A 27,497-nucleotide genomic window follows, 5' to 3' on the forward strand; every position below is an offset into this window, starting at 1 on the left:
CATAATTTCAAACGACTATTATATCTCATTCATCATGTTAACGTCTAGTTCAGATGGCCGATAAATGATCATTTTGTAATTTTTAATAGTTGAGGGACTCAACAAAGCAATTCTCTATAATTGGGTCATTTTATAACTTTTAATAGCCGGGGGACCATTTTTGTACTTTACCCTTTTTCCTAATAATAAATCTAAAAAATAATAATAAAAGAAAATAAACAAGTTTTTTATTTTTATTTTGGCTTTTTTTTATTTGTACAACTCAGCAATTTTGTATTATTTTCTCGTTAAAAGCTCCTTTTCAACAAGATTTCAGTTTCTTACTCACCAATCTCCTATGATTTCCTTGCATTCCCAGTTCTTCTTCTTCTTCCTCACAGAAAAAAAAGAAGAGAAAAATCGATTTTTATGCTGTTTTTTCTGATCCAAATCCAAAGATCTCTGCAACCCAATTATTGTTTTCACCTGATAAATCCAAATTCTCATCTGGGTAATCTCTACTTTCATCATTTTCCTTGTAAATCATTAGATTATATACGCCAAATGTAGAGAAAAGTTTCAATTTCCCCGCGTCCCCTTTGTTGCATCATAAACATTTTCTCTTCATCCAATCAAATCCCAGAATTTCGCCTCGGCTTTTGTGTTGATCATGGGGTGTGCAAGTTCCAGGCAAAAACGATGCTGGCATTGCCAGGCACCGCATTCACCGGTTCCGAAAAGCTACAAGATGCACGTTCATCATCCTGCAAACACAAAGGCGATAGCTACCATGTCGTGGCATTAACATCCACCACATTAGACAATCTCAGGGTAGAAACAAACATCCAAGCCAATGTCAATGGCTTCAACGTTGCTTCTTTCAACGAAACCACCGCTAAACACAATGGTGGGAATGTGAAGGAAATCAAGGAGAAAAGAAAAGGGTTGTCTATTCTTGAAGCTGTAGCTTGGTCCAAATTGATTGAAGAAAAGATCCCAAAGGTCCTCCCCAAAACTCCCATGACAACCCCCCCTGGTGAGCCCGAAACAAACAACACATGGGAATTAATGGCAGGCCTTGAAGATCTTAGTCCTCGTCGTCCTCCTCCTCCAACCCATTTTAGAAGCTATTCTTATGATGTTTATAGGAGGAATTCAGTGAATGAAAATGGCACGGTGTCTGCAAAGCCATTGTGGGTTCAATTTGAAGAAGATGATGAGAGATCAGAATCTGTGATCACAGATTTTGATCCTGAAATCATTTCTAGCTTTAGGAAAGCACTCGAAAATCTTCCTCCTACCAACCCTTTTCATCTCAAGCCTTCCGTGATGAAAAGGTTCATTCAAAGCTCAATAAGGATAAGGTCACTCTGTATTTTACAACTTTAAGAGGTGTCAGGAAGACAAACGAGGATTGCTGTTATGTTAGATTGATCCTTAAAGGCGAACTGAGAGAGCTAATGGGAGAAGGGTTTAAAGGTGGATTTCCAAGGGTGTTTGTAGGGAAGAAATACTTTGGTGGAGCTGAGGAAATAAAGAACATGCATGAAGAAGGTTCCCTAGAGAAGGCCATTGAAGGGTGCGAAAAGGTGGACGATGACGATGCCGGACCTTGTGAAGCTTGTGGTGATATAAGATTCGTGCCTTGCGAGACTTGTTCCGGAAGTTGCAAAGTCTTTTATGAGGAAGAAGAAGAAGAGGAAGAAGAAGAAGAAGAAGAAGAAGAAGAAGAAGGTGAATTAGTTGAAAATGAAGGTGAAGATGGTGAGTATGGATTCCAACGATGTTCCGATTGTAACGAAAACGGACTTATCCGCTGTCCGATCTGCTGTGACTAATCCCGGACACTAAACGTTCATCGTAATCATCGAATAACAAACGTTATAACCATCAATTACCATGAATATCAATTCGTTCCTTTGTGTTTATTTTTATTTTGATCGAGTTGTGTTCATTTGTACAGTGAAAGTGAGGAGTTTCCATTGCGTATAATTTTGAGGGAAGAAGATGAATGTATTTGTAATTATCTGGGGTTTCTCATCATAATTACAAATCACGTGCTTTCATGGCTGCTTTACTTTTTATCTTTTATAAAAGACATTACAGCTAAATGAATATCATTCTCCGATTTATCGACATTTCATAGAATTATACACCGTCATTGCATCAGATATTCATCGGATGTTTAAGTTGTATCAGAATTTTCCTTATAATTGCAACATTTGGTTAATTTGGTTTTCTTCATTCAGAAACTTAAGGCCAAAGTTGGTTCATAATTGAGACACGAAACTTGATAATAGCTAAACAGTAGCCGTCGATGAGTGCTTGATCACATACGTTTCCGATAGAACAGACTATGATTTTGTATTCAAACACCAGCATGAACTAAAAAGATAAGAAAACGAAAGGGGATCCGATACATGCATTCAGCAGAGACCGATCCGAACAAATGGTTGGCATGTGATATGCATCAAATTAAATGGACAAACAATCGAAGAAGGTGACCAATAAATCTCACATTTACACCCATCTAACTAAGCTTTCGAGTTATTGTCATTATACGGGTGTATATACTAGACCGGTATGTAACGAATATGAGTATCTATTATTTTTTGACAGAAACAAAGGATGGGAAGATACCAGTAAAAGGGGTGTTAAATGAAACTTGGTGTTTGTTTATTTCCATGGGTACCCAAATCAGCTGTCGCTTGAGCTGCACGGTTCAACATGCTGGAAATCCAGAGTGCTCCCTTGGCAAAATAGTTGCTACTGATTACCACAATGGTAGCTTCTGCAGCGGTTCTCCCGGTAAAACTCGCACTTGTTACCACTGCAGTCCCGGTAACTGAGGCAACAGATTTGGTGATGCCTGAAACATGATACTTCTCATCCACTGATTTTACGGTTTCCATGCTGGTGTTGATCCTATCAGTGAGGCCAATTCTATTGCTAAGCTCTGAAACTTTGGCCGCTGCAGTAGCAGAGACCCGATAGGACTTGTCCAAGTCTTAGGCCTTGACAAGGGCATCTTTTCCAAAAACATACCCTTTGGCTAGCATTGTTTTGACAACAGTCACAGCTTCTCCAGGAGAAACAAATGTATTCATATGTGTAACCTGCAAAGATAATCGGCGGTTTTAGCTCGATGAACTAATCAAGAACAACTCAAACTAAAAATATCAAACTAAAGAAAAAATGTTTCCATGCCCCATGATGCTCATCATCCTGTCCAGAAAATCTAAGCCCAATCGTGCCAAAACAACAAACAGAACTGCTGCAAAGACCTAAATGATCCTAAATTCGAGGATAGTTTCCAATTTCTTCATCATTCCAGAAATGCGATATCCAATCAGAGGCAAGTGTTCATGGGGTTAGTGAAAACTGAAACCAAGCAATCAACTTGCTCTTCTTATTAAATAAAACAATACATACTGTTGAACTAGTATCATCTTGAATCTTCCATGAAAAACCATCCCAAGGATATGAATCATTATCATCATACGAACCCCGCTTTGATATGCATACAGACTGATCGATGATTGTAAGTTCCTGACACAAGAAAATTTGAGCAGTAATGAGATAAATAATAGCTGTGAAAAATCGTGAAGGCAGCAGGATGCACAATATTCTGTTGCTAAAGATCGAGATTAAGAATATATCTTAACTAATGGCCTATCTCAAAGAATGAGTCAACCTCATTTTCATTTAGTTCCATGCTAGTACTCACAAGTTCATCAAGAAATCGATTCGATGATCACTTCATTTATAATTTTAATGTACTGTCGATATATATATATATGCAGATTAGGGAGAAATATATTTCTCTGTGGAGATATTCAGCCACTGAAAAAAACACTCATATGTATGTAAAAAACTAGGACATGCAAACAAAGTTCTATACTTTTACAGACATAAGATGCTGATATCGTAAGAATTTCTCCGTAGTATGCTAATGTCAAGTAAGATGAACACCAAATTAGTTGCAGCCTTACGTAGAAACCTATTTTTTTCGGTTACATAAGCTGATACTCAGACCATATTAATACATTTTGATGCACACAGGACGTTATGGTCACATTCGAGATCGAAGAAACATTCTGATGAAAGAAAAGGGTCAGAACCATCCAGGTAGCTAAAAGAACACACAATTCATTTTCTTAGAGAAAAGGAATGGAAGTTTTTTCCCTCTTTGGAAGTACAAGTCAGAGCTTTCATTGAGTAAGACGGCAGTTTCCAGTGAATAGGCATCTCTAAATCTCACATAAGCCGTACATGCGTATTTCCCGCATCTGTTTAAGAAAGCAGCTCTCGTCATTACAGAATGAATTTCTTAGTAACAGAATAAACAAAATCATGCACGACAGGTTTACAAGAATGACCAAGGATAAGCTAATCTTCATCAGCCAAACACATCATAATACTAAGGCGTACCCTACGAAACAAGGTAAGGTGATGCAGGAGCATGTACTAAGATGCTAAAAGCTATGGCCTGATTTGATTCCCCATAAAATTTAACATCTCGATTATTGTAAAGAAATATGTCAATGACAACTGGCAAGGAAAAATGACACTAGCTCTAAATTTGTACAGAATATGGAATTATTTTCATGTATCCGAGCAGATTCTGTTAAAGAGATATCAGTCATCGTTTAATCAGATCGGAAATACCAAGTATCTGACAAGAAAGCATTTCAGACAAAAGACGTTGTATCTTTTAACTTTTTCTTTTTCCTCTCATATAATCAGTGAACAATGAGTCCAACAAATTTGCAAATGCACAATAAATATGAACATAATCATGACAATACACCATTTCGGAGAGTGATTTCTGGCGTTTACTAGATGATCAGAAACAGAGTAGGGAAAGATAACCTGATAATTTCAACATCCTCAATTGAACCAAAGTAAGCGAAGAAGTCACGAAGGTCCTTCTTGGTAACTTTTGGAGATAAGCTTGTGATTTCAGTAGTGTAACCTCCAAGGTACATTGTCTCAGTTGAAACTATTCAAAGGTATTTAAATTGTTGAAGAAAAGTCAACAAAGGGAGGAAATGGGGGGCACCGAAAATGGGAGGAAATGGGGGCACCGCCCAAATGCATGATTTTCAACATTTGGTGCCCTAATATTTTTATTGAAATTAAAAATGGGTTAATTATATTTTAACCACTGTACACTTTAGGATATTTATAAGATTAGTCCTTAAGCTTCAACTATAAATATCCTAGCCCATTTAACTTCAAAATCATCTCAAATCGTTTCTTTCTCCCAATACTAGAGAGCTTTCTTGTGAGTAGTGAGTGTTTTGTAAATACCTGTAAATTTTCACTTTTAGTAAAAGATCTGCAGCAGTCCGGAGACGTAGGCATAATTGGCTGAACTCCGTTATTAATTTCGGGTATTATTTTTCCGCTTTTATTTCGCATTCTCACTAATCTGGTTATAGGGAAATTATTCGTACTCGTTTATTTCACAACAACTGGTATCAGAGCTTTAGGTTGTTAATTTTGTCAATTTTTTGCGAGGTTACTATTCATTACTATTCACGTGAATAGTAAATTTCATGAATAGTAAAATTTTTGTCGGCGATACGAATTTACCGACGGAGGTGTTCTAATATACGGTGGTTCGCAAGAATTGTCATAAACGATCCAAACGAAGCCAGATTTGATTGGGAGCGATGGATGCAGACGAAGGGAATGTGAAAATTGAAAAGTTCGATGGTGCGGACTTTGGCTTTTGGAAGATGAAGATTGAACATTTTTTGTACCAGAAAAATCTATATCAACATCTCTCAAGAAAGCAACTAGAGGGCATGAAAAATGAAGACTGAACACTTCTCGACACACAAGCCCTCGGAGTTATCCGACTGACGTTATCCCGCAATGTTGCTTTCAACATAGCAAAGGAAAAGACCACGACGGGTCTTATGATGGCTCTCTCCAACATGTATGAGAAGCCATCGGCTTTAAACAAAGTTCATTTGATGAGGCGATTATTCAATTTGCGGATGGCGAAAGGGGCATCAATGGCTCAACACCTAAATGAACTCAACACAATCACAACCCAGTTGAGTTCCGTGAAAATTGAATTAGATGATGAAGTTCGAGCTTTAATTCTCTTATCATCTCTACCAGACAGTTGGAATGCTACTGTTACAGCAGTCAGCAGCTCGTCGAAAAACAACAAATTAAAATTCGACGATGTTCGGGATCTGGTATTGAGTGAAGAAATTCGACGGAGAGAATCGGGTGAAGCATCAACCTCCTCGGCCTTGCACACGGAGTCTAGAGGGAGAACTTCAGAAAGAAATTCAAATCGTGGCAGATCGAAATCCAGAAGGGGAAAATAAAGAACGGAAAAGAAAGATTTTACCTGTTATAATTGTGGCAAGAATGATCACTTTAAAAGAGATTGTCGAGCACTGAAGAAAGATACAAGTGCACAGGAATCTGCCAACATGACAGAGGAGATAGGTGATGCCATGATTCTAAGCGTCAACAGTCCGATTGAATCATGGATTTTGGATACAGGGGCATCTTTCCACTCCATCTCATGCCAAGAAATCATGGAGAACTATGTCAGTGGTGATTTTGGGAAGGTTCATCTAGCTGATGATGAAACCTTGAAGATCGTCGGAAAATGAGACATCCGATTAAAGCTGCCAAACCAGACCACCTGGTCGCTGAAAGGATTGAGACATATTTCTGGCCTCAAAAGAAATTTAATTTCTGTAGGACAACTTGATGGAGAAGGTTATAGTACAACTTTTTCAGGCTGTGAATGGAAGATTACCAAATGAGTACTCGTCATTGCTCGTGGTAAGAAGACTGATACTCTCTATGTAACCTCAAATTTAGAGAATATCATTGCAGTAGCAGATGCTGATGGAAAATTAAACCTATGGCACCAAAGGCTTGGCCATATGAGCGAGAAAGGGATGAAGACACTTTTGTCAAAGGGAAGCTGCCGGATCTAAAGAATGTATATGTCGGACTATGTGAAGATTGCATCTTTGGCAAACAAAAGAAAGTCAGTTTTGCAAAAATTGGTAAGACACCCAAGGCAGAAAAGTTAAAGTTGGTTCATACTGATGTATGGGGACCATCTCCAGTTCTATCTCTTGTGGGCTCACTATATTATGTCACTTTCATCGATGATTCTACAAGGAATGTGTGGGTTTATTTTCTGAAGAAGAAATCAGATGTCTTTGATACCTTTAGAAAATGGAAAGCCATGGTGGAAAATGAGACTGGTTTGAAAGTCAAGCGGTTGAGGTTTGACAATGAAGGAGAGTACAAAAATAGTAGATTCAGAGATTTCTGCGCAAACAATGAGATCAAGATGGAGACAACAGTTCCCATGACACCGCAACAAAATGGTGTAGCAGAGCGCATGAACATAACTCTGAATGAACGTGCTAGAAGCATGAGGATACATGCCGGATTGCCTAAATTGTTATGGGCTGAAGCTATCAACACTGCAGCTTACCTTATCAATATGGGCCCTCAGTTCCTTTGGATGGTGGAATACCAGAGGAAGTTTGGAGCAGAAAAGAAACAAATCTTTCACACTTAAGAGTGTTTGGTTGTATTTCTTATGTACGCATAAATTCTGCTGAAAGAAGTAAACTTGACGCCAAGTCCAACAAATATGTCTTTGTTGGTTGTGGTGGTGATGAGTTCGGTTACTAGTTTTGGGACTATGAAAATCGGAAGATCATCAGAAGCAGAGATATCATTTTCAATGAGAATGTGGTGTACAAAGAAAGGTCAACCATAGAATTAAGTAGCTCCAATACTGAAGCTGAAACAAAGGAATTTGCTGAGTTCGAGGAGATTTCTGGAAATGATGTTCAAATCAGTCCTGAAGCAGTTCAAGAAGAACCAGGCACACCGGAACTAAGACACTCCTCCAGAATTCCTAAACCAACCCAGCGTTATTCGCCTTCTTTGTACTACTTGTTACTGACTGACAATGGTGAACCAGAATGCTATGATGAAGAAATACAGGTGGATGATTCAGTCAAGTGGGAGTCTTCCATGAAAGATGAGATGAACTCGCTTATGTCAAATCAGACGTGAGAATTAGCTGAATTACCACAAGGCAAGAAAAAGCTACACAACAAGTGGATTTACAGGATCAAAGAAGAGCACGATGAGAGCAAACGCTACAAAGCAAGATTGGTTGTCAAAGGCTTTCAGCAAAAAGAATGTATTGACTACAATGAAATTTTCTCTACAGTCGTGAAAATGTCTACAATCAGACTGGTGTTGAAAATTGTAGCTGCAAAGAATCTACATCTTGAGCAGTTAGATGTGAAGACATCTTTCCTTCATGGTGATTTGGAGGAAGAAATCTATATGAGACAACCAGAAGGCTTCATAGAGGCAGACAAGAAAAACCTGGTATGCAGGTTGAAGAAAAGCTTGTATGGTTTAAAAAAGCTCCTAGACAGTGGTACAAAAAGTTCGATAGTTTCATGAGTAGCAGTGATTTTACCAGATGTCAAGCAGATCATTGTTGCTACATCAAGAAGTTCGACAATAGCTTCATTATTCTATTGTTATATGTTGATGACATGCTTGTTGTAGGTTCAGACATGCAAGAGATTATAAACTTGAAGCAAAAATTGTCGAAGCAGTTTGCAATGAAAGATCTGGGCGTTGTAAAGCAGATTCTTGGGATGAGGATTAAGAGAGACACAAAGTCGGGGACTTTGATGTTATCACAGGCTGAGTACATCAACAAAGTACTCTCCAGGTTCAACATGCAATATGTTAAACCAGTAAGTACACCTTTAGGTGTTCATTTTATAGACTCTCCAAAGAACAATCACCAAAGACGGAGGAAGAACGTGCACACATGGTGAAGGTGTCGTATGCCTCAGCAATTGGAAGTCTGATGTATGCCATGATTTATACCAGACCAGATATTGCTCATGCAGTGGGAGCTGTTAGCAGGTACATGAATAATTCGGGCAAAGTACACTGAGAATCTGTCAAATGGATCCTCAGATATTTGTGGGATACTACAAACAAAACACTTTGTTTCAAAGGTGGAGATACGATACTGACAGACTATGTAGATGCTGACTTAGCCGGAAATGTTGACATTAGAAGGAGCACTACATGGTATGTCTATACTCTATGAGGTACTATAGTGAGTTGGGTTTCTCAACTACAGAAGATAGTTGCTCTCTCCACAACTGAAGCAAAATATGTCGCTGTTACAGAAGCCAGGAATGAGATAGTTTGGGTCCAAAGTTTCTTAGGCAAGAAACAAGAAAACAATGTCTTGTATTGCGATAGTCAAAGTGCTATCCATCTAGCAAAGAATCTGTCTTTTCATTCCAGGAAGAAACACATACAATTACGATATCATTTTATTCGGTCTCTTCTGGAAGATGGGATTTTGAAACTTGAAAAGATTAGTGGAGCTCAAAATCCGACAGACATGTTGACAAAGACGGTGACCACGGAAAAACTGAAGCTGTGTTCAGCTTCAGTTGGCATGCTAGAGTAACAATACTAGAGAAGCTGATGCATTGATCGAGGTGTGAAGACAGATTAAAATCAGTCTTTAAGTGGGAGTTTGTTGAAGAAAAGTCAACAAAGGGAGGAAATGAGGGGCACCAGAAATGGGAGGAAATTGGGACACCGCCCAAATGCATGATTTTCAACAAAGGGGGCACCGAATTCGGTGCCCCAATATTTTATTGAAATTAAAAATGGGTTAATTACATTTTAGCCACTATACACTTTAGGGTATTTACAAGATTAGTCCTTAAGCTTCAACTATAAATACCCTAGCCCATTTAGCTTCAAAATCATCCCAAATCATTTCTTTCTCGCAATACTAGAGAGATTTCTTGTGAGTAGTGAGTGTTTTGTAAACACCTGTAAATTTTCTCTCTTAATAAAATATCTGCAGCAGTGCGGAGACGTAGGCATAATTGGCTGAATTTCGTTATCAATTTTGGATATTATTTTTTCGCTTTTATTTCGCATTCTCACTAATCTAGTTATAGGGAAATTACTCGTATTCGTTTATTTCCCAACATAAATAAAGTTTTAGAAGAAACATAGAAGGTAGCTTGATAATGTAGAAATCGTATTTGTTCATTCAAAACTATAATGCCGAAAGCATTGCAATTACGACGAAAAAGGTACTTCTTTTAGAAATATGGCTAAGGGCAATGTCAGAAAGCGATAACATAGTCATTATCATCTTGAGGAAGTGATTCTTATGCATGGCTCTGAAGTAAATAGTCCACAGTGGTCCCAACTCCATAGCTCTCATCTATCGTCCCATAGGTTCAAAATGAAACCCAAAAATTCATGGAATCTTCTAAAATCAAAACAAAAATACCAATATGGTTGCTGATTTTCAAGCATTGATTAACCTAACTTTCCATCATTAAAATGCCAAAGCAATTTTACCAACTTGAGTAAAAAATCTTTAATCCCAAGCAAGTGGATGAGCTATGGGGACAGCCATAGCCCATAGAATCCTCCAAAGCGAAAACTTTACATTGGCTTTCAATGTAGGCAAGTCAAATAATGTAAGCTTGAAGCAAGATTATCAAGCCTTTTGGCTAAAGTGCAAAAAAAGGTTCAACTTACATTAAAGAATGCCTAACTAAATGCATGCATGCATGTATGTATGTATATATGTATGTAATTGAATTAAGAAGAAAAGAAATGACTATCAACAATGGGGTCAATAATGAGTGAAAGAAGCAAAATTTGATCACCAAATATCAAACAAAGGCCCTCAATTTCCAACGAACAAGAAGCCTGAAACTGATAATTAAGCATACATTCTTGAATTTATTGAAAAGCCGGACAGTAGAAAAGGAATACTAACATATTAAAACTGATCAAATAAGCTGAAAAGAGGAACTGGGTATCAGTGAATTTGCATGAAAAAGAAGGAAACTTGAAGGAAAACTTGAAAGAAAGAAGGAAAAGATTGAAGCTTTATAAAAATTGTGAAATCTGTACATACCTGTTGTTGTTGATGATGAAAAGATGATTAGAAAAGCTTAAGCATGATAAACTAACCAACATAAACAGTTAAACACTACCCGTTGATCTTTCTGGATGGCTACAAACTCACACTCTCATTATGGCCGCGTGCATTTCAAACAAATAGATTTGCTTTTCTTTCCCTTTTTTTTTCTCTTCATGTAATAAAATATTCTAAAATGAAAAACATTGTTTCCCATTATTATAAATCATTCTTAATTAATTTTTTAGTTTTACATATTTTAATTACATTTTAAAAAATTTTGTATTATCCTTTAATTTAAGGATTTAGGGTCCGTGTATTTAAACCTTACATATAATAAATAAATAAATAAATATATGTATATTGTTGAAGTTAAATCCTTGTAGCTAAATTCTTAAAGCTAATAGATATAATTTACTTTCTAAATGGGATTAGTGATTAAAATCTTGTTATAATTCAAACTTTTAAAGTAATATTTCGGTATATAAATCATGAATTATATAGATAATTAATGCTTGGTCTACTTAATTATCATTTTTTATTAACCTAAGGTGATTATGATTTAGTATTTATTCTATAAATTATTAATTTTTTTGAATAGTTTAGGATGATTAGATCGTATATGTTCAGAACCTTTTTAATCAATTGATAATATACACACCCTGCAAATGCAACCAATGATGGACCTAGAGGGGGCGGGTGAGGGCGGTTTCCCTCTCAAAAAATTCAAATTCTTATATATTTTAGATATTTTCTTTGTATTTTTAATGAAAATATGTTTTCGCCCTCCTAAAATTTATAAGTTATTTCATATTTAAAATTTTATAAGTTCATCCCATAGCATGAAATCATGCATCCGTTTCTGAACGTAACTGCTTGAACTCAGAACCTCTAAAAAATATTATCTTTTATTACTGAGATCAATTGATGAGTTGAAAAATTTACCAGCTATTTTCCGATAAAAAAAAAAGTAGGAAAAGGAAGTCTGTACATCTAAATAAATGTTTCCAACACCCATGATTAAACAAAATGAAATAAGTTGAATAGGCAATGCTTAGTTTATTACTTGACCAAATCAATGTAATTTCTATAAAGTTATATATATATTATAATATAGACTTCCTTGACGCTTCGAAAATATTGATTAAGCTATGAACAATATTTATATTAATTATTAATATAAATGAAATAAAATAATCAAATTCTTAAGTAAATAAATTTAAACTCAACAATAAAAATATTATTGTAAATTATACAAAATACAAGATCAATAAACACATGATAATTAGATATAACATAAAAAACATAACATGAAACACAACACAAATATATATATATATATATATATATATATATATATATATATAACATACATACATATTTAAACCTATATAAAAATAATTATTAACGAATAATATATCTATATATATATATATATTGGAATAGAGTCATATATAATATATTATATATATTTAATGCATGACCTACTCAATTACCAACTTTTTCCGATAAAAATTACTAAAAATGAGTACTATCACGTCTAAAACTAAAAACTTTCATCCACATACATGCCTCATGTCGAAACCATAGGTAGATGGCACTAAAATATTTGATCTTGAAAAATTAAGTTGAAGGATGAAGTTATTATCGGTTGTTTAGGAAATGTACAATGCAATATTCATAAATCTGATTTACGTTTAATATTAGAATCAAAGTCAAATTCGAAAATCAATTATATGAAAAAAAAATTAAAGTATCTTTACAACTTCCAAAAATTTATACTTTATTTAAAAATGAGACACAAATGAAACATAGAAGAGGATGTTAGTAACATCAATAACAATAAATAAATTATATATAAATGTTAATAATGAACTAACATGATTAAGAGCTAAATTAAAAAAATTAAAAATTAAATGGGCATACATGCTATTGATGCGTAAATATATATATAGGGTAAATTACATGTTTAGTACCTAAACTATTAATTTTGTTTCATTTTAGTACCTAAAATTTTCATTTATTTCAAAATACCTAACGTTTATTTTTTATTTCGTTTTGGTACCTCATGTTAAAAACTTAGCAGTTAAAACATGACACTTTTTTAATGGATAATTTACACCATTCCTCACTCAACTATCTTCTCACTCCTATTTTGGTTACCAAAGTTTATTTTTTTTAATTTAATTACATAACTTTCAAATTACTACAAATTTAATCACTCTAACTTTTAAATTTATTTTTTTATTTTAATTATATATTAAAAAAGTAATAATAAAGATTTCATGTCACAAAAATATTAATAAAATAAATTAGAGTGATTAAAACATGAGCAATTTGAAAGTTGAGTAGTTAAATTGAAAATTTTAAACTTTAATGACCTAAATAGGAGTGAGAAGATAAAGTGATGAATGATATAATTTACCCATAAAAATTTCATGTACAATAGTTCCATTAAGTTTTTAACGGCGGGATACTAAAATAAAAAAAAATATTATGTATGATTTTGAAACAAATGGAAGTTTAAATACTAAAACAAAATAAAACTGATAGTTTAAGTACTAAACATGCTGTTTATCCATATATATATATATATATATATATATTATATATATATATATATATATTGCATGAGTTTGTTCATGCTAGGGTAAGCATGATTCATCAAGATAAATTATTCATAGATATTGCACTTGATTAAGACATGACTATTATTTCTTACAGCTGCATTTATTGTGTTGGCCTTAAATTTCATCCAGATTCATATAAACTTACCATTTTGTTATTCATGTATATACACATAGTTTAAATATTTACTGCAGGATTTGCTTAAGTTGATATCATATGGTGAAGTTTGTCCATCGATATCTTTGTCCTTCGGTTCAAATCACGTTTAGTTGTTTACTAAAAGATGAACATGTTTCTGAGACCATAGTACCACCATGTTCCTACTGACTAGACTTTGGATGGGGTCTTATGAGGGGTCACAAAACCTGTACAAGTGAATTCGTTTTCTTATCCATCTTTTCTGTCTCAAAATTTATTGTCGGAGTCAAATTTTAATTCGATTTGTAATCGTTCTTAAAAAAATAATTGATGGTCTAAATTAATAGTTAACGAAGAAAATCTTGTAACATGTAGGCATGGATGGTTTGAAATAAAACTTAATTAGTCTTCCATCAAATCACTCACTAATGATGATTTTAGGGAAAATATAAATATAACACACTTGATCCCAACTTACCGACAAAAATCTATTGGTTTAGGTCACTTGACCAATAATTCTCTGTTCAAATCAGAAATAAACTCCGACTGAACAACCAACTCACCTGATCAACTTACATCAATAGATCTCATGCAAGAGAAAGAGAAAGTAATAGTATATTGCCATTGAAATTAAAGGGCTTTAGCTAGTGCAAGCCCTTTTATTATGCAAATTAGGTAATTAGATTGCAAACCTTTGCCACATGGGGGAAGCATCTTAAACTATATATATATATATTCTAATTTTAATTTGTTTAATCTAGTGACCAAAACCCAGTAATAATAAGTACTACAAAGGCAGAAAAATTAATAACAACATTGGTTTATATATATATTATTACTTGATTAAACTCCTAATTATAGCAGCCTCGGCGCTATCCGCATCAACGGTGGCTAACAACTGCGACAGCCGCTCACTTAGGTCGCCCACCTCCCTGTGCAAGCTTCTGATGTAATTGCATGTCTCTTGTAAAACCTTGGACGCCGATACCTGCAAGGTGACGCTACGGTTATAGTTTCGTATCTCTAAATTTTTAACATAACTTTTCAAATATGAACTTCTGATGTGAAATTATACGTCGGCTCATATTATGAAACGATGTACATAAGGTCGAGGCATGCACTGTTTCAAGTCAAAAGGGGGAGCTGAAACCTAAAGAAAATATGTTCCCTTGTTGTCCGGGGTCAAGTTTTTCAAGGACTAGTACCATTATTTTAACTGAAATATACTATTCCCATGTGGCGCATGCACCAGGGAAATTCATCATCATCATGTACCTTATCGGAACTCCTATCGCGAATCTCAGGAAGGAACTGACGTAACTTCGAGACGAGCTCGATGATCTGATCATCGGAAATCCTCGAAACGCTTGCACTCGACTGCCTCGACCTCCTGCTCGACATGTTGGGAGAAAGGCCAACTCCACCACAAATAATGCACAAGGTAGAAGGAGGAGGAGGTGGAGGAGGAGGAGAGTAGAAGTAGAAGTAGAGTAGTGTCAGATATAAGATATGAAGAATGAAGAAAGTTATAAGAGAGATATAAAGAGGTAAGAAGGACCACACCAACGGGGGATGTGAGTGAGTAAAGATAGTGATGTTGGACGTGAAGAAGAAAGTGCATAGGAGAAAGCATAGTTGGAGTTACAAAAGAAAAAGGGTTTGGTTTTAAAGTAAAACCAAGTATGTATTCGTATCGTTTTTGTGTTATATGATCGCATCGTGTTTATATATCGAACGGACAAAGAAGAGAGATGGAAAGGGGTTTATGTTTAGTTCCAAGTTGGGGTTTGATGGCAAGCAAGACAGAGCTCCCTTAGGGCCTAAGGCCCAACCATTGTTAAAATTGATATATTCGATATAATTTTAGTTTAATAGTATTTTTTGTTCATGTAAAAATAATATTTAAATTTAAAAATATAAATTTTATTAAATATTTAATCAAGTATGAGTTGATTAAAGAATGTCTTTTCTCAAATGTTTGGTTTAATTACAATTTAAATCATTGTAAGTTTAAATATTAGACAAATTAGAAGTTGTCTTTTGAGTTTTGAGTTATGAGTTTTTTTTTTTTAATTTAGAGTGAATACACGGTAATATATGTACAAAGACTTTCAACTATTTGACAATAAACACTCATACCCCTACATACGTGCTTGAGCTTGAGACCTTAAGGAAAACAATAATCTCTTAATCACTAAGGTTGCTTGGTTCATGCTGAATTTCAAGTTTAAATATCTAATAAATCTTTATATTTTTCTTAAATAATCTAATATTTCGGCCCCTATTAATATTTAATCCGGCTCCCTCCCTTATGACAAGTGGGCTTTAAGAAATGTGTTTCTTTTTTAGCTAATATTGTGGACCATAATGTGCATGTCTTAATACGCAATGCCATGGGGTCATCATCCTCTTCAACTATGTCATTCTTTCAATGTCATTTCACGACTCTTAAATACCCTTTTTACAATGATAAAAAATATATTATTATTCTTAAAAAATTCGAGTTTAAACTATTACGATTACATGATGTATACTAATTGTCAATAAATAATTTTTTATCGTAGTGTAATTATTATGACTATAGATTAAAATCAAAATTGATCTAATGAATGAAAGACAAAAAGAGTGATTGATGATCGCATGTGGACTAAGACCCATATTACACATTTTAGCAATAATACTGTTTTCTGATCCAATACACTGTTTGTTGATTTTGGGAAAGATGTTTATAAATTTAGTACAATATTATTATTTTAATGAATGAATAAATGAAATTTTAGCAACCAATCAAAAACCTAAGCCTATCACCTTCAAAATAATTATTAATTTATTTTCTTCCTTTGTTTGGGACATAACTACGTGAGTGTTGGAAACCCTGTTTTTCTTTTTCATATAAATTTGAGATTGTCTCATTAAAGGCAGGTTAATATACGGTTAATATACGGTGTTACCGGATACATTAAAAGATATTTAACAAATTCGGTTTAGCGCTATCGGAAATGTTGACTAATAATAATGTAGTAGGTCTAAGTCATGAAGAAAGATTAAAAAATTATGCAACCGGCAAACTTAACTTGTCCGTTCGTGTCGATCCAAATTAAAAATGTGTCGATCCAAAACGATATAACATGTAAAACTATGACAAAACCGGTATTGAAATGATAAAACCGGTAAAGCGCTACCAGATACATTTAAAGTGTCGGTACTTTAATATAAGGATCGACACTTCGTGAATTTAAAAGAGAAACAGTTTTAAATCCTACAAAATGTCGATACTTTTAAAAAAATGTATCGATCCAAAACGATATACCAGGTAAAAATATGATAAAACCGGTATCAAAATGATAAAACCGGTAAAACGTTACTGGATATATTGAAAGTGTCGATACTTTATATAAGGATCGACACTTTGTGAATTTAAAAGAGAAGCATTTTAGCGCCTATAATGTCGATACTTTAAAAAATATATCGATCCACAATGATAACAGGTAAAAATATGATAAAACCGGTATCAAAATGATAAACCGGTAAACGATACCAGATATATTGAAAGTGTCGATACTTTCGTAAGTACGTGTAATAAATTATCGACACTTTCAAAGAAATAGGTAATTATCCTTTCGAAAGTATCGACACCTGACATAAAAGTATCGACACTTTTGTATTTATCGATTAAATATAAATACATATCCGATGAAAATATAAAGGCCATATCTAAATCCTCTGAAAATCGATAGAACGAACGAGTTTTTGAAATCGAAGCGTAATTGTTGCTGTATTTCAGAAGGCGTTTCTAAAGCAATGTTTGTTTGTTTGTTGATGCAGTCGAATAGAAAAGTATGTTGTCGAAACCCTAGTTTTTTATTATTACAGTAATCACGAATAGGGTTTTTATGTGTTGTTTGGGGTTTTGGAGAAAGAAGCATTTGGGATCGATTGCAGTAGAAAGTGATATTGAAGGTAAATATAAATGTCGTACTTTTATTAAATATTATAGGTAGAAAATGAATTATATGTTGTATAAATGTGCCGGCACATTTTGTAGTGGCCATTCAAATTCTTTTGAAGAAACCGTTTTACCACAAGAGTAGTTATCTATATTTGTATATTGAATAAAGTGTATGTAACAAATAATTTGATTTGCGTAAACTGATATATGAAGGAAAAATGGAGTCAATGGTTGGAAAATTGTTGGTGGCGCAGATGACTTTGAAATTGAGGCGAGACTCGAAAGCAACCAAAGGGTGGATATATGTACTTCTATAAGTATCAATGTCTTTTGTTATTATTGTTGAAATGGTAATTGGATTAAAGTATCGATAAACTTTAAATTGATTACAAATTTTAAATGTTGACAGTATGGCCGAAGCAAAGAGAAGGAAGATGGCACATAGAGCGGTTTCGGTATGTAAAATGAATTGATATTGAGTAGTATTTACTGTTAATGTATTGATTAAGAAACGTTTATGTTTAATATTAGGTGACAAAGATGTGAGGTCCAATGGAATTCAATGAGTGATGCTGAAAAGGAACCTTACATCACACAGTCAAGGAATGATAGTAAAGAATACAAAGAACGAAGGAAACACATGAAAATAAGGTATTCATTAAACTTGTAAATACTTGATACAAAATATATAAGAACTATAACATTATTTATTGTTAAAAAATGTATGAAGTGTCGACAAGATGCAGCATTAAAAGGGTGAATTCATTATTAAACACCTTAAGGAGAAGGGTCAGTTGAATGTGCTGGGAGAAATAGGTTTTGGATCGTTGGTAGGAGTAGGGATCGACCTATTCGGAGGGAATTGTGTCGATCCTTGATGGCACAATTTGATTTCAGACAATGTATTGCTAAGTATGGTGATTTTTCATTTCCTCTCGGATCCCATGTGCGCAGCGTATTGGGGGTAAAAATGAAGGCAAAAGTGTTGTAGAAGTCTGTAAGAGTAAGGACTGGAAAGCACTTGCCTCCAAATATGGTTTGAAGCAGAAGGTGACATATGCTGAAATTGAAGAGGAATAAAAGTGGATCTTACGTTGGGGATGAGCTGAAGGCCAGAGTTCTATTATACCTTGTCGGTATCTTTCTTTGTCCATCGGGTCATACGTCAACGAACAAGGAACATATGAAGCTCATTTGCGATGAAGGCTTGAAGGGTGAATTCAATTGGGCTGAATATATCCATTCGAGATTGATTGAATCAATAATCACCTTTAAAAAGGGCAGCCAGAGATACCTCAAATGGTGCATAGCAATCTTAGAGGTAAATGAGTTGAAGACTTTTTTGTGTTTTTATATAAAAATAAATTTTATTATAAATGCAGGTTGCACTGTTCGATTTTGGTCGGGCTGTGAGGCAGTGCCGGCTTATGAAAGAACCAGAGTGGCACGCATCGTGTATGGGGAAGGAAGAGGTGGTTAGAGTTGAGTGAATTAAAGTTGGATAGAGCGAAGAAGCAAAGTGTAATAATATAATTAAATAATATTAATAATAATCAATGTCTTAATATTGTAATTAATTTTGAAGGTTATTGGCAAGGATGTAGAGGAGGTAGAGGAGAAGAGAGATGGTTGTATTAGGGATGACGGTGATGGGACGACCGGTGAGGGAAATATAGTAACTTCGACATTTTGATGTCTGAATTGGCTGATATCAAAAAAATCCAATTTGATATCATCAAACAATCAAGAGTCGAAGAGAAACTTGATAGTCGAAGAGAAACTTGAGAGTCTAAGATACACTTGAGAGGCATAAGGGGGTAGTGGAAGGAAAAATACATGGAGTGGTAAAAGAAGTAGAGGTGTTGAGGGTGAAGTGGTGAAAGAAGTTGGGGTTAAGGGTGATATTAAGATGGCGACGGGTGAAAAATTAAGGGAGTGGTGAAGGAGGTTGTGGAATGAGGAGTGACTTACAGGGGTGAAGGGGGTGGTTGATAAATACTTGGATGAAGGAGATCAATTGAAGGTGAAATAAAAGAGATGAAGAGCTATGTAGAAAAAATATGATGACTGAAAAAATATGAAGAAAAAGGGGAGGAAGAAGAAGAGATGGAAGAAATGAGAGGAAGGAAGTCGTGTCATTTATCACCGGAGTGTTATAGCACAGATTTGGATTCGGATGTCCTGCACCCCAGAGAAGAAGAAGTAAGTTGAATAAAAAAACTTAATTTGATTTTATTATGTTGTTGTGACAAAATTTGTATGCAAAATTGTAGATTGAAAAGCGGATATTCCAAGCGGAATTGATGACATCGAAGCTGCAATTTGTGATTATTTATGGAATGTGAGTTAGAATCGGAGTAAGTGAAATATTGCTTTGTGAGTTATATTTAATATTTCATGACAACATATTAATCCTAATGATTCATACAGATATTCTGTAATCTCAATGGGAAATCAATTCGCTAGTGTATACGACGTTGCAACGTTGAAGCCTACGGAATGGGTTGGCGTGCTAAGTAGAAAGTAGAAAATGTTAAAACTTATTAAATATGTTCTGATTGTGTAATTAATTTGTTAGGTTATTGATTTGCTCGCCTGGACAGTATGCTACGATTCTCAGAAGTCACCTCCGGAGATTGGCTACCTTCCATACCACTTAGCGGTGAGTTAAATTAATAATGGAGATAGTAGTGTTATAGACGGTAAATTAATAATGTTTGTTGCGTAATTGCAGCAGCAGGCGTTGGATGCCAACAACAAAGAAAGTGTTTAGAGTATTGCTACCTTATGGGTCCCATATTGAATAACTATGTGAAATTCACCGACTGTGAGAAGTAAGACACCATACCAATTGCAAATGATGTTTTCGGATATAGAATGTTGAATTTTGTCAAATTGGGTGTGAAATTTGTTGCAGATCATGATCACAATAAACTACCATAATTCACATTGGTATCTATTGGTGTGGATATGGTAGATCGTGTTGCAACAATATATGATAGTATGTTTACAACTGAAGCAGCTAAACAGAGAGTGAAGGATGCTAAGAGATTGGTATGTATGTATGTATGAAAGACATTATGTAAATTATAATGCATATTTTTTGGATCATAACTTATTCTATTTTAATGCAGATTAAATATTAGATTTTTTACAAGAAACGCATTTGGGTTGAATCCTGTGGATCTCTAGGAAGTATCCCTTGAAAACTTTCAAATTTGTGAGCATAAGAAGATAAGCAATTGAATGGGTATGAGATGTTATCACAAATAAAAGCTTAATTTATGCAGTATTCATCATAATGACATGAAAGTATCCCTTGAAAACTTTCAAATTTGTGAGCATAAGAAGAATAAGCAATTGAATGGGTATGATGTTATCACAAATAGAAAGCTTAATTTATGCAGTATTCATCATAATGACATGTGTGGTTTTCAAATTTTGTAACAGACATGATTACGGCATGTATGTGATGATGTGGATGGAGTCGATCGGTTCTACAGGGGCAACCGGTGATTTTGTAAGTGGAAAGAAAAATGCGTTTGTGGTAAAATTGTTAAAAGTCGTAGATTGAATGCTGTAGTTTACAATACTTAACGTTCTGACAATTTGATATAGGTTGTTGGAGAGTGGGATCGATCGCGAATATTAAACGATCTCGTAAGGCCACAATCAAATCAACGAAGACAAGAGATAACAAAGCTGCCATGATACATAAGAATAACAAAAGGATGCAATGATGTAAATGTAGGTTAATTTTATAAGATTTATAATTTGTATACGATTTATAATTTTGTATGTGAATATAATTATAATGAGATGAGAAAAGTTAGCAGTATGTTGTTGTACATGTTTCTTATACACATTAAGGTCATGTTTGATACTTACGATATATGGAGATTGTTGTCTGTATTATACCAAATGTCATCATAATTGTCATCATGTGCGAGAATGAATGCCATTCCATATATTGAGGGTATGTACAATAACTACAAATTCACTTTAAAGTAAAAGGCAAATTTACAATATGGCAAACAAGGTGCAACCATAAAGTGTCGATCCGTATATAAAAAGTGTCGATCCCATAAACATCGAAACCCAAAAGTATAATGTAATAGGTATTTTTCAATCTAATCGGTACAAGTATACCGGTTTTATGAGAGAATAGGTCTAAAAATGTATCGACACTTTTGTAGTTTGTGTCGATATTTTTGGTCCAGATGAATGGCAACAGGGTGGCAACAATAAAGTGTCGATCCATATATAAAAGTGTCGATCCGATAAACATCGAAACCCATAAGTATAATGTATAGGTAATTTTTTCAATCTAACCGATACAAGTATACCGGTTTTATGAGAGAATAGGTCTAAAATGTATCGACACTTTTGTAGTTTGTGTCGATATTTTTGGTCCAAATGAATGGCAAACAGGGTGCAACAATAAAGTGTCGATCCATATATAAAAAGTGTCGATCCCATAAACATCGAAACCCATAAGTATAATGTAATAGTAATTTTCAATCTAACCGGTACAAGTATACCGGTTTTATAGAGAATAGGTCTAAATAATGTGTCGACACTTTTGTAGTTTGTGTCGATATTTTTGGTCCAGAATGAATGGCAAACCAGGGTGCAACAATAAAGTGTCGATCCATATATAAAAAGTGTCGATCCTATAAACATCGAAACCCATAAGTATAATGTAATAGGTAATTTTTTAATACCGGTACAAGTATACCGTTTTATGAGAGAATAGGTCTAAATAATGTGTCGACTTTTGTAGTTTGTCGATATTTTTGGTCCAGAATGAATGGCAAACAGGGTGCAACCATAAAGTGTCGATCCATATATAAAAAAGTGTCCCATAACATCGAAAACCCAAAAGTATATGTATTAGGTATTTTTTCAATCTAACCGATATAAGTATACCGGTTTTTATGGGAGAATTGGTATAATATGTATTGACACTGTTTAATGTTTTGCCGATACTAATTTAAATATCAAGTGTTTTTTCACCGTTCATTATATATAGTACTCTAAATCGAAAAACCCTAAACATAAAGGCAAGCAGGCAGAAGATAACTCTTCCTCTCCGAAGAATACTAGCATTATCATAACAGTGACGATCAGATATTCAGGTAAATTATATTTTATGGGTTTGATTGATTTCTTTATTGGAGTTTTTTTCCTGAATGTGTTTGTGTTCCATTGTAATAGCATCCAACAAAATGCTCCAAACGTCAACGTCAGAAGCGCGGTCTTTCTCAAAGCTCTTCTCAACCCAGTTCTTCTCAACCACAACCTCCTTCTGAAACAAACGATTCTTCTGAGGAAATAAGGTCCTTCGAAACTCTGAACTTTAGATCCGATATGGAGAAACAAAGATGGTAGACGATTTTAAGTAAGGAAGATTCGTCACGAACGTGTCATTGACCTGGTTCTTGTTTGATGATAAATATGCATTTGTTTTAAATCCACATTTACATCTTGGGGTTGGCTTGAATTCCTTGGTGTAGAACCAAGATATTATCCCAACCTAGTTAGAGTCTTCTCAACAATGCTTCCTTACAAATGACCGGTTAGATGCTTGTGCCCATAAGTGTCGTGTATTTCCCTTCTCAATCACCCATGGATGCTTTTGGACGTTGAATTCTGAAACAACGAACGCCATTGAATATCAAATTCCTCGGTTATCCACCAGGAAGCCATACATTTTGAGAATGCTACTGTAAACTTTGGGTCACCAATGTTAGCTTGTGCATTGCGAGAAAGATGTCAAAAACATAATATGTGCTTAGCATAAGGGATAACAGATTTGATAGTCCTCTGCATTGCCCTATCGCCATCGGTGACAACTGAAATAGGTGATTTTCATCATGGCTTCTAAAAAATTCTGTAGTACCCACTCGAAAGATTGAGACGTCTCGTCAGCGATTATGGCAGTGGCAAACAATTGTGTTATGGTGGTGATTGACACCAACAATAGGCATAATTGGTCGACCATACAAATTATCTTTGTACGTTGTGTCGAACGCAATTACATCACCGAAGCATGTAATCCGATCTCGATGTAGAATCCGACAATAAGATTATACAATGCCCCGATTCGTCTACCGAGTATGTCATAAAAACCCGGATCATCATGTTCTTATAATCAAAGTAGGCAATAAGCGCATTCACATCCCCATCGACGATTTCCTTTGCTTTACCTCTTTGAAGTGCATTGTAGAGGTCTTTATGTGTAAATCCAACATTATGATAGCCCCTGCTGCGTTAAATAGTTCATTACTTGTGACGTGCCAACACTGACCTCTTTCAATGTTGTTGCCTCATCGATATCAGCCTTACAGCTCTATTAGAACGCATAAATGGTGTCATAGCAGGTGTGCACAATGCTGATTATGTTTCTGATAAGACTTACTTATAACCCACTGCTTGTTGTATTGTTGTTGTAACTACGACTCTAGCCTTATCCTGTTCTTGTGACTGGCGTATGAGCACGTTGACGATCAAACAGTATGACTTTGATACTCGAAACCCTTCTTTGGAACAACAAAATTCTTGTGTCTTACATTCCCTTCCACGTCAAGCCGTGTTGTTCCCTTATGTGCACTAAACCCATGTTCCCGTACGAATCCCTTGTAAAAGTACCAAGCTGATCACGTGAACAGAAGAGCTGACCAACCAATCTGTCAGATCATCAACATTATGTACTTCATGGCATTCCTCGGTTGGATTAACATTGTTACATCAGTATTATATGGCAAAAATTTGTTGTGCAAGTTCATGGTCCAGGAGTTGATGGAGATGTAAGCAAAGGTTCTTTTGAACATGTTTCAGTCGTGCTGCTTTCAATAGGATGTGGTATTGGTAGTGGTAGTTAAAGGGTGGGTACAACATTAAATTCGTAGTACATATTTATGTATGTACAATAACTACAAGTATCGACCCAAAGAACATCAAAACCAATAATTAATATAATAGGTAAATTAACAATGTAACAAGTATCGACCCAAACGAGGTGCACGATAATATATTAGGTCAACATAAAGTACGACACTTATTAAAAGTATCGATCCGAAAACATCGAAACCAATAATTATAATATTTTAGGTAAATTTACAATGTACCGATATAAATATACCGGTTTATGCTAAAATAGGTCAGCATATAGTATCAACACTTGTTAAAGTTGTCGATACTTACGGTCTAGAATGAATGCCAAAAAAGGTGTACCCTTAAAGGTCGATACATTATTAAAAAAGTATCGATCCCTAAAACATCGAAACCCATAGTATAATGTTCAATGAAACCGGTATAATTATACCGGTTTTAGAGAGAATAGGTCTAAATCATGTATCGACACTTTTTTAGTTTGTGTCGATTTTGTCCAAATGAAATATTAAAACCAACGAGGTATAAGCATAAAGTGTCGATACTTACGGTCTAGAATGAATGCCAAAAAAGGTATACCCTTAAAAAGTGTCGATACATTTATTAAAAAAATATTGATCCCTAAAACATCGAAACCCATAAGTATAATGTAATAGGTAAATGGTCAATGAAACCGGTATAATTATATCGCTTTTATGAGAGAATAGGTCTAAATCATGTATCGACACTTTTTTAGTTTGTGTCGATATTTTTGTCCATAATGAAATATTAATGCCCAACGGTGCAAGCATAAAGTGTCGATACTTTTATAAAAAGTTTCGACACTTTATGAAATATTGAAACCGATAATTATAATGTAATAGGTAAATTTGCAATGTTACCGGTATAAATATACCAATTTACTTATAAATTAGCCGTTTTTTAGGCGCCGCACCGCATAACTACTCTATAAATTTTTAAACCCTAAATCAATACTCTTCTCTGACACACATGACATAACACGTGTCATATCTTAGAATGATGCAAAAAAAAATTCTAAAACAAGTTTGCATGGATCTGAAAATTATTTTGATGTTGTCTTAGAGATGAAGTTAAGATTAAATTATGATAAAGGTAAATTATTTAATTTTGAAATAAATAAGATTTTGAAAATAAATTAATGTTAAAAATTAAGAAACTAAAAATAATTAAATTAAAAATTTTGAAAAAAAATAAGGCATATAATGGTTACCGAGCTATTAATAACTTTTGAAAAGGTTTTGGACTATTCAAATTTAATTCAAAAAATTAAACCCTTCCACCTATACCCTACTGGTTTTAGAAGAATTTCACTGATTCGAAACTCGACTCAAATTTTAGGTTAAAACCCACCTCGACATGATATCGTTTATTATTGTTAAGTAATAAGGACTTAATTGAAAAAATAATATATAGAAGGTATTATTATAATTATTTATAAATATATAAAAATAATTATATTATTATTTCGAATCGTGTCATATTTTTTTTACCTTAAATTTAGACCCGACCCGAATCAACTCCACCTTTAAATAATCTAATCTAACCCAAACTTAAATTTTAAAAGAAATAAATCAAACCTAATTAGACCAAATCAAATCAATACATCTCAAGTCCGAATTGAATATATATCCCTACATAAAATATAATTAAACCAATAAAATTAGACAATATCTTTCTATCTACAATGTACCTTTGTCCCTACTCAACATAATCATGTGTCACAACAAACATGAACTAACTTATTTCAGTCATTAAATGAATCATTATTGTTCTTAGAAATCATGAGTTAAAACACCCGGCGATTGTAAAGGTGATTGAGCATTTATTGTCAAATGGTTGAGAGCATTTTCTTAGCTTAATAAAAGAAAATTGTGTCACTAACAAAATAAAATAAAAGAGTTCTCTCTTGCTCTCACTTTCTCTAGATCTTATTACTCCTACCTCTATAATTTTGATTGGGTTTTTTTTTTGCTAACTATTGATCATTTATAAACGTTAAAATTCGAACTTCTATTTCATCAAATGTCACCCTTATGTATAATTATATGAATTAATTAAATTATTATCGAATATATGGAATATAAATAATATAATAAATTCGTATTTTCTGAGAGTGAATGTAATGTCATTCAAAATCTTAGATATTGTCTAGTTTATAAATAAATAAGTAAAAAATAATCAGAACTTATATATCAGAACAGATCCGTTAAGTCATAGGTTGTGACTAAATATTGAGGTCATATATTTTGTTGCTTCTCCTACGAAAGTTGGACATTGACATATCAGTTTGAATAACCTTTTCAGATGATAACTGACCTTTTTGCATGGAAAAACCATGCATGCAATGCCCTCCTCACATTCTCCTTATATGAATGAATAGATAGAAAATGAAAGAAAATAGTTTTTTTTATCAAAAGCCACTAGTCCTATTAAAACGTGAAAATATTCAAAATTAAAATAAGGATTTGCAGCTATCCTCGTAAACTAAATACAAATTTGAACATTCTTAAACATTGAAACTAGTCACTTATATCATATAAGGATCATACATGGAAAATGTTAAAAACTCAACCAAAAGGCTCGAATAAAAAATGGATACAAATAAATATGACTGCATCGGCAAATAAACAAACCACAAAGGTGGATTAGCCTATTGAAAGACCACCGAGAATCACAAATCAGAGCTGATTGTCGTGAGAAACTATCCAAGAACGTATATCCAAATTCAATATGAGGGTCCTTAGCAAGGAAGATCAACATGATTATAAATAAGTTCCATCTTGATCAGTCGCGACATCGTTAAATCTAACCCTGAGAAAAGATAAATTAAGAAGAATGACTAAATGACCAAAAAAGAAGACAAAAAATGTGTCACAA

The 27,497-nt window shown here is 34.1% G+C and overlaps 1 protein-coding gene and 2 pseudogenes across 1 annotated transcript; 1 reads left to right on the forward strand and 2 right to left on the reverse strand.

The window, feature by feature from the left end:
* Positions 1-678: 678 nt before the first annotated feature.
* LOC120157341 lies at positions 679-1,886 on the forward strand (annotated as a pseudogene).
* Positions 1,887-2,448: 562 nt separating this feature from the next.
* On the reverse strand, positions 2,449-3,816 carry LOC120157330 (annotated as a pseudogene).
* Positions 3,817-14,485: 10,669 nt separating this feature from the next.
* LOC120157325 (transcription factor PRE5-like) lies at positions 14,486-15,368 on the reverse strand. Its single transcript, XM_039168491.1, has 2 exons — positions 15,032-15,368; positions 14,486-14,744 (listed from the first exon to the last, which is right to left on the reverse strand). The coding sequence occupies exons 1-2, from the start codon at positions 15,155-15,157 to the stop codon at positions 14,592-14,594; spliced, it is 279 nt and encodes a 92-aa protein (XP_039024422.1). The 5' UTR covers positions 15,158-15,368; the 3' UTR covers positions 14,486-14,591.
* Positions 15,369-27,497: the final 12,129 nt, after the last annotated feature.

The sequence above is a fragment of the Hibiscus syriacus genome, unplaced genomic scaffold, assembly GCF_006381635.1.
Source record: "Hibiscus syriacus cultivar Baekdansim isolate YM2019G1 unplaced genomic scaffold, ASM638163v2 tig00111244_pilon, whole genome shotgun sequence".
NCBI lineage: Eukaryota > Viridiplantae > Streptophyta > Magnoliopsida > Malvales > Malvaceae > Hibiscus > Hibiscus syriacus.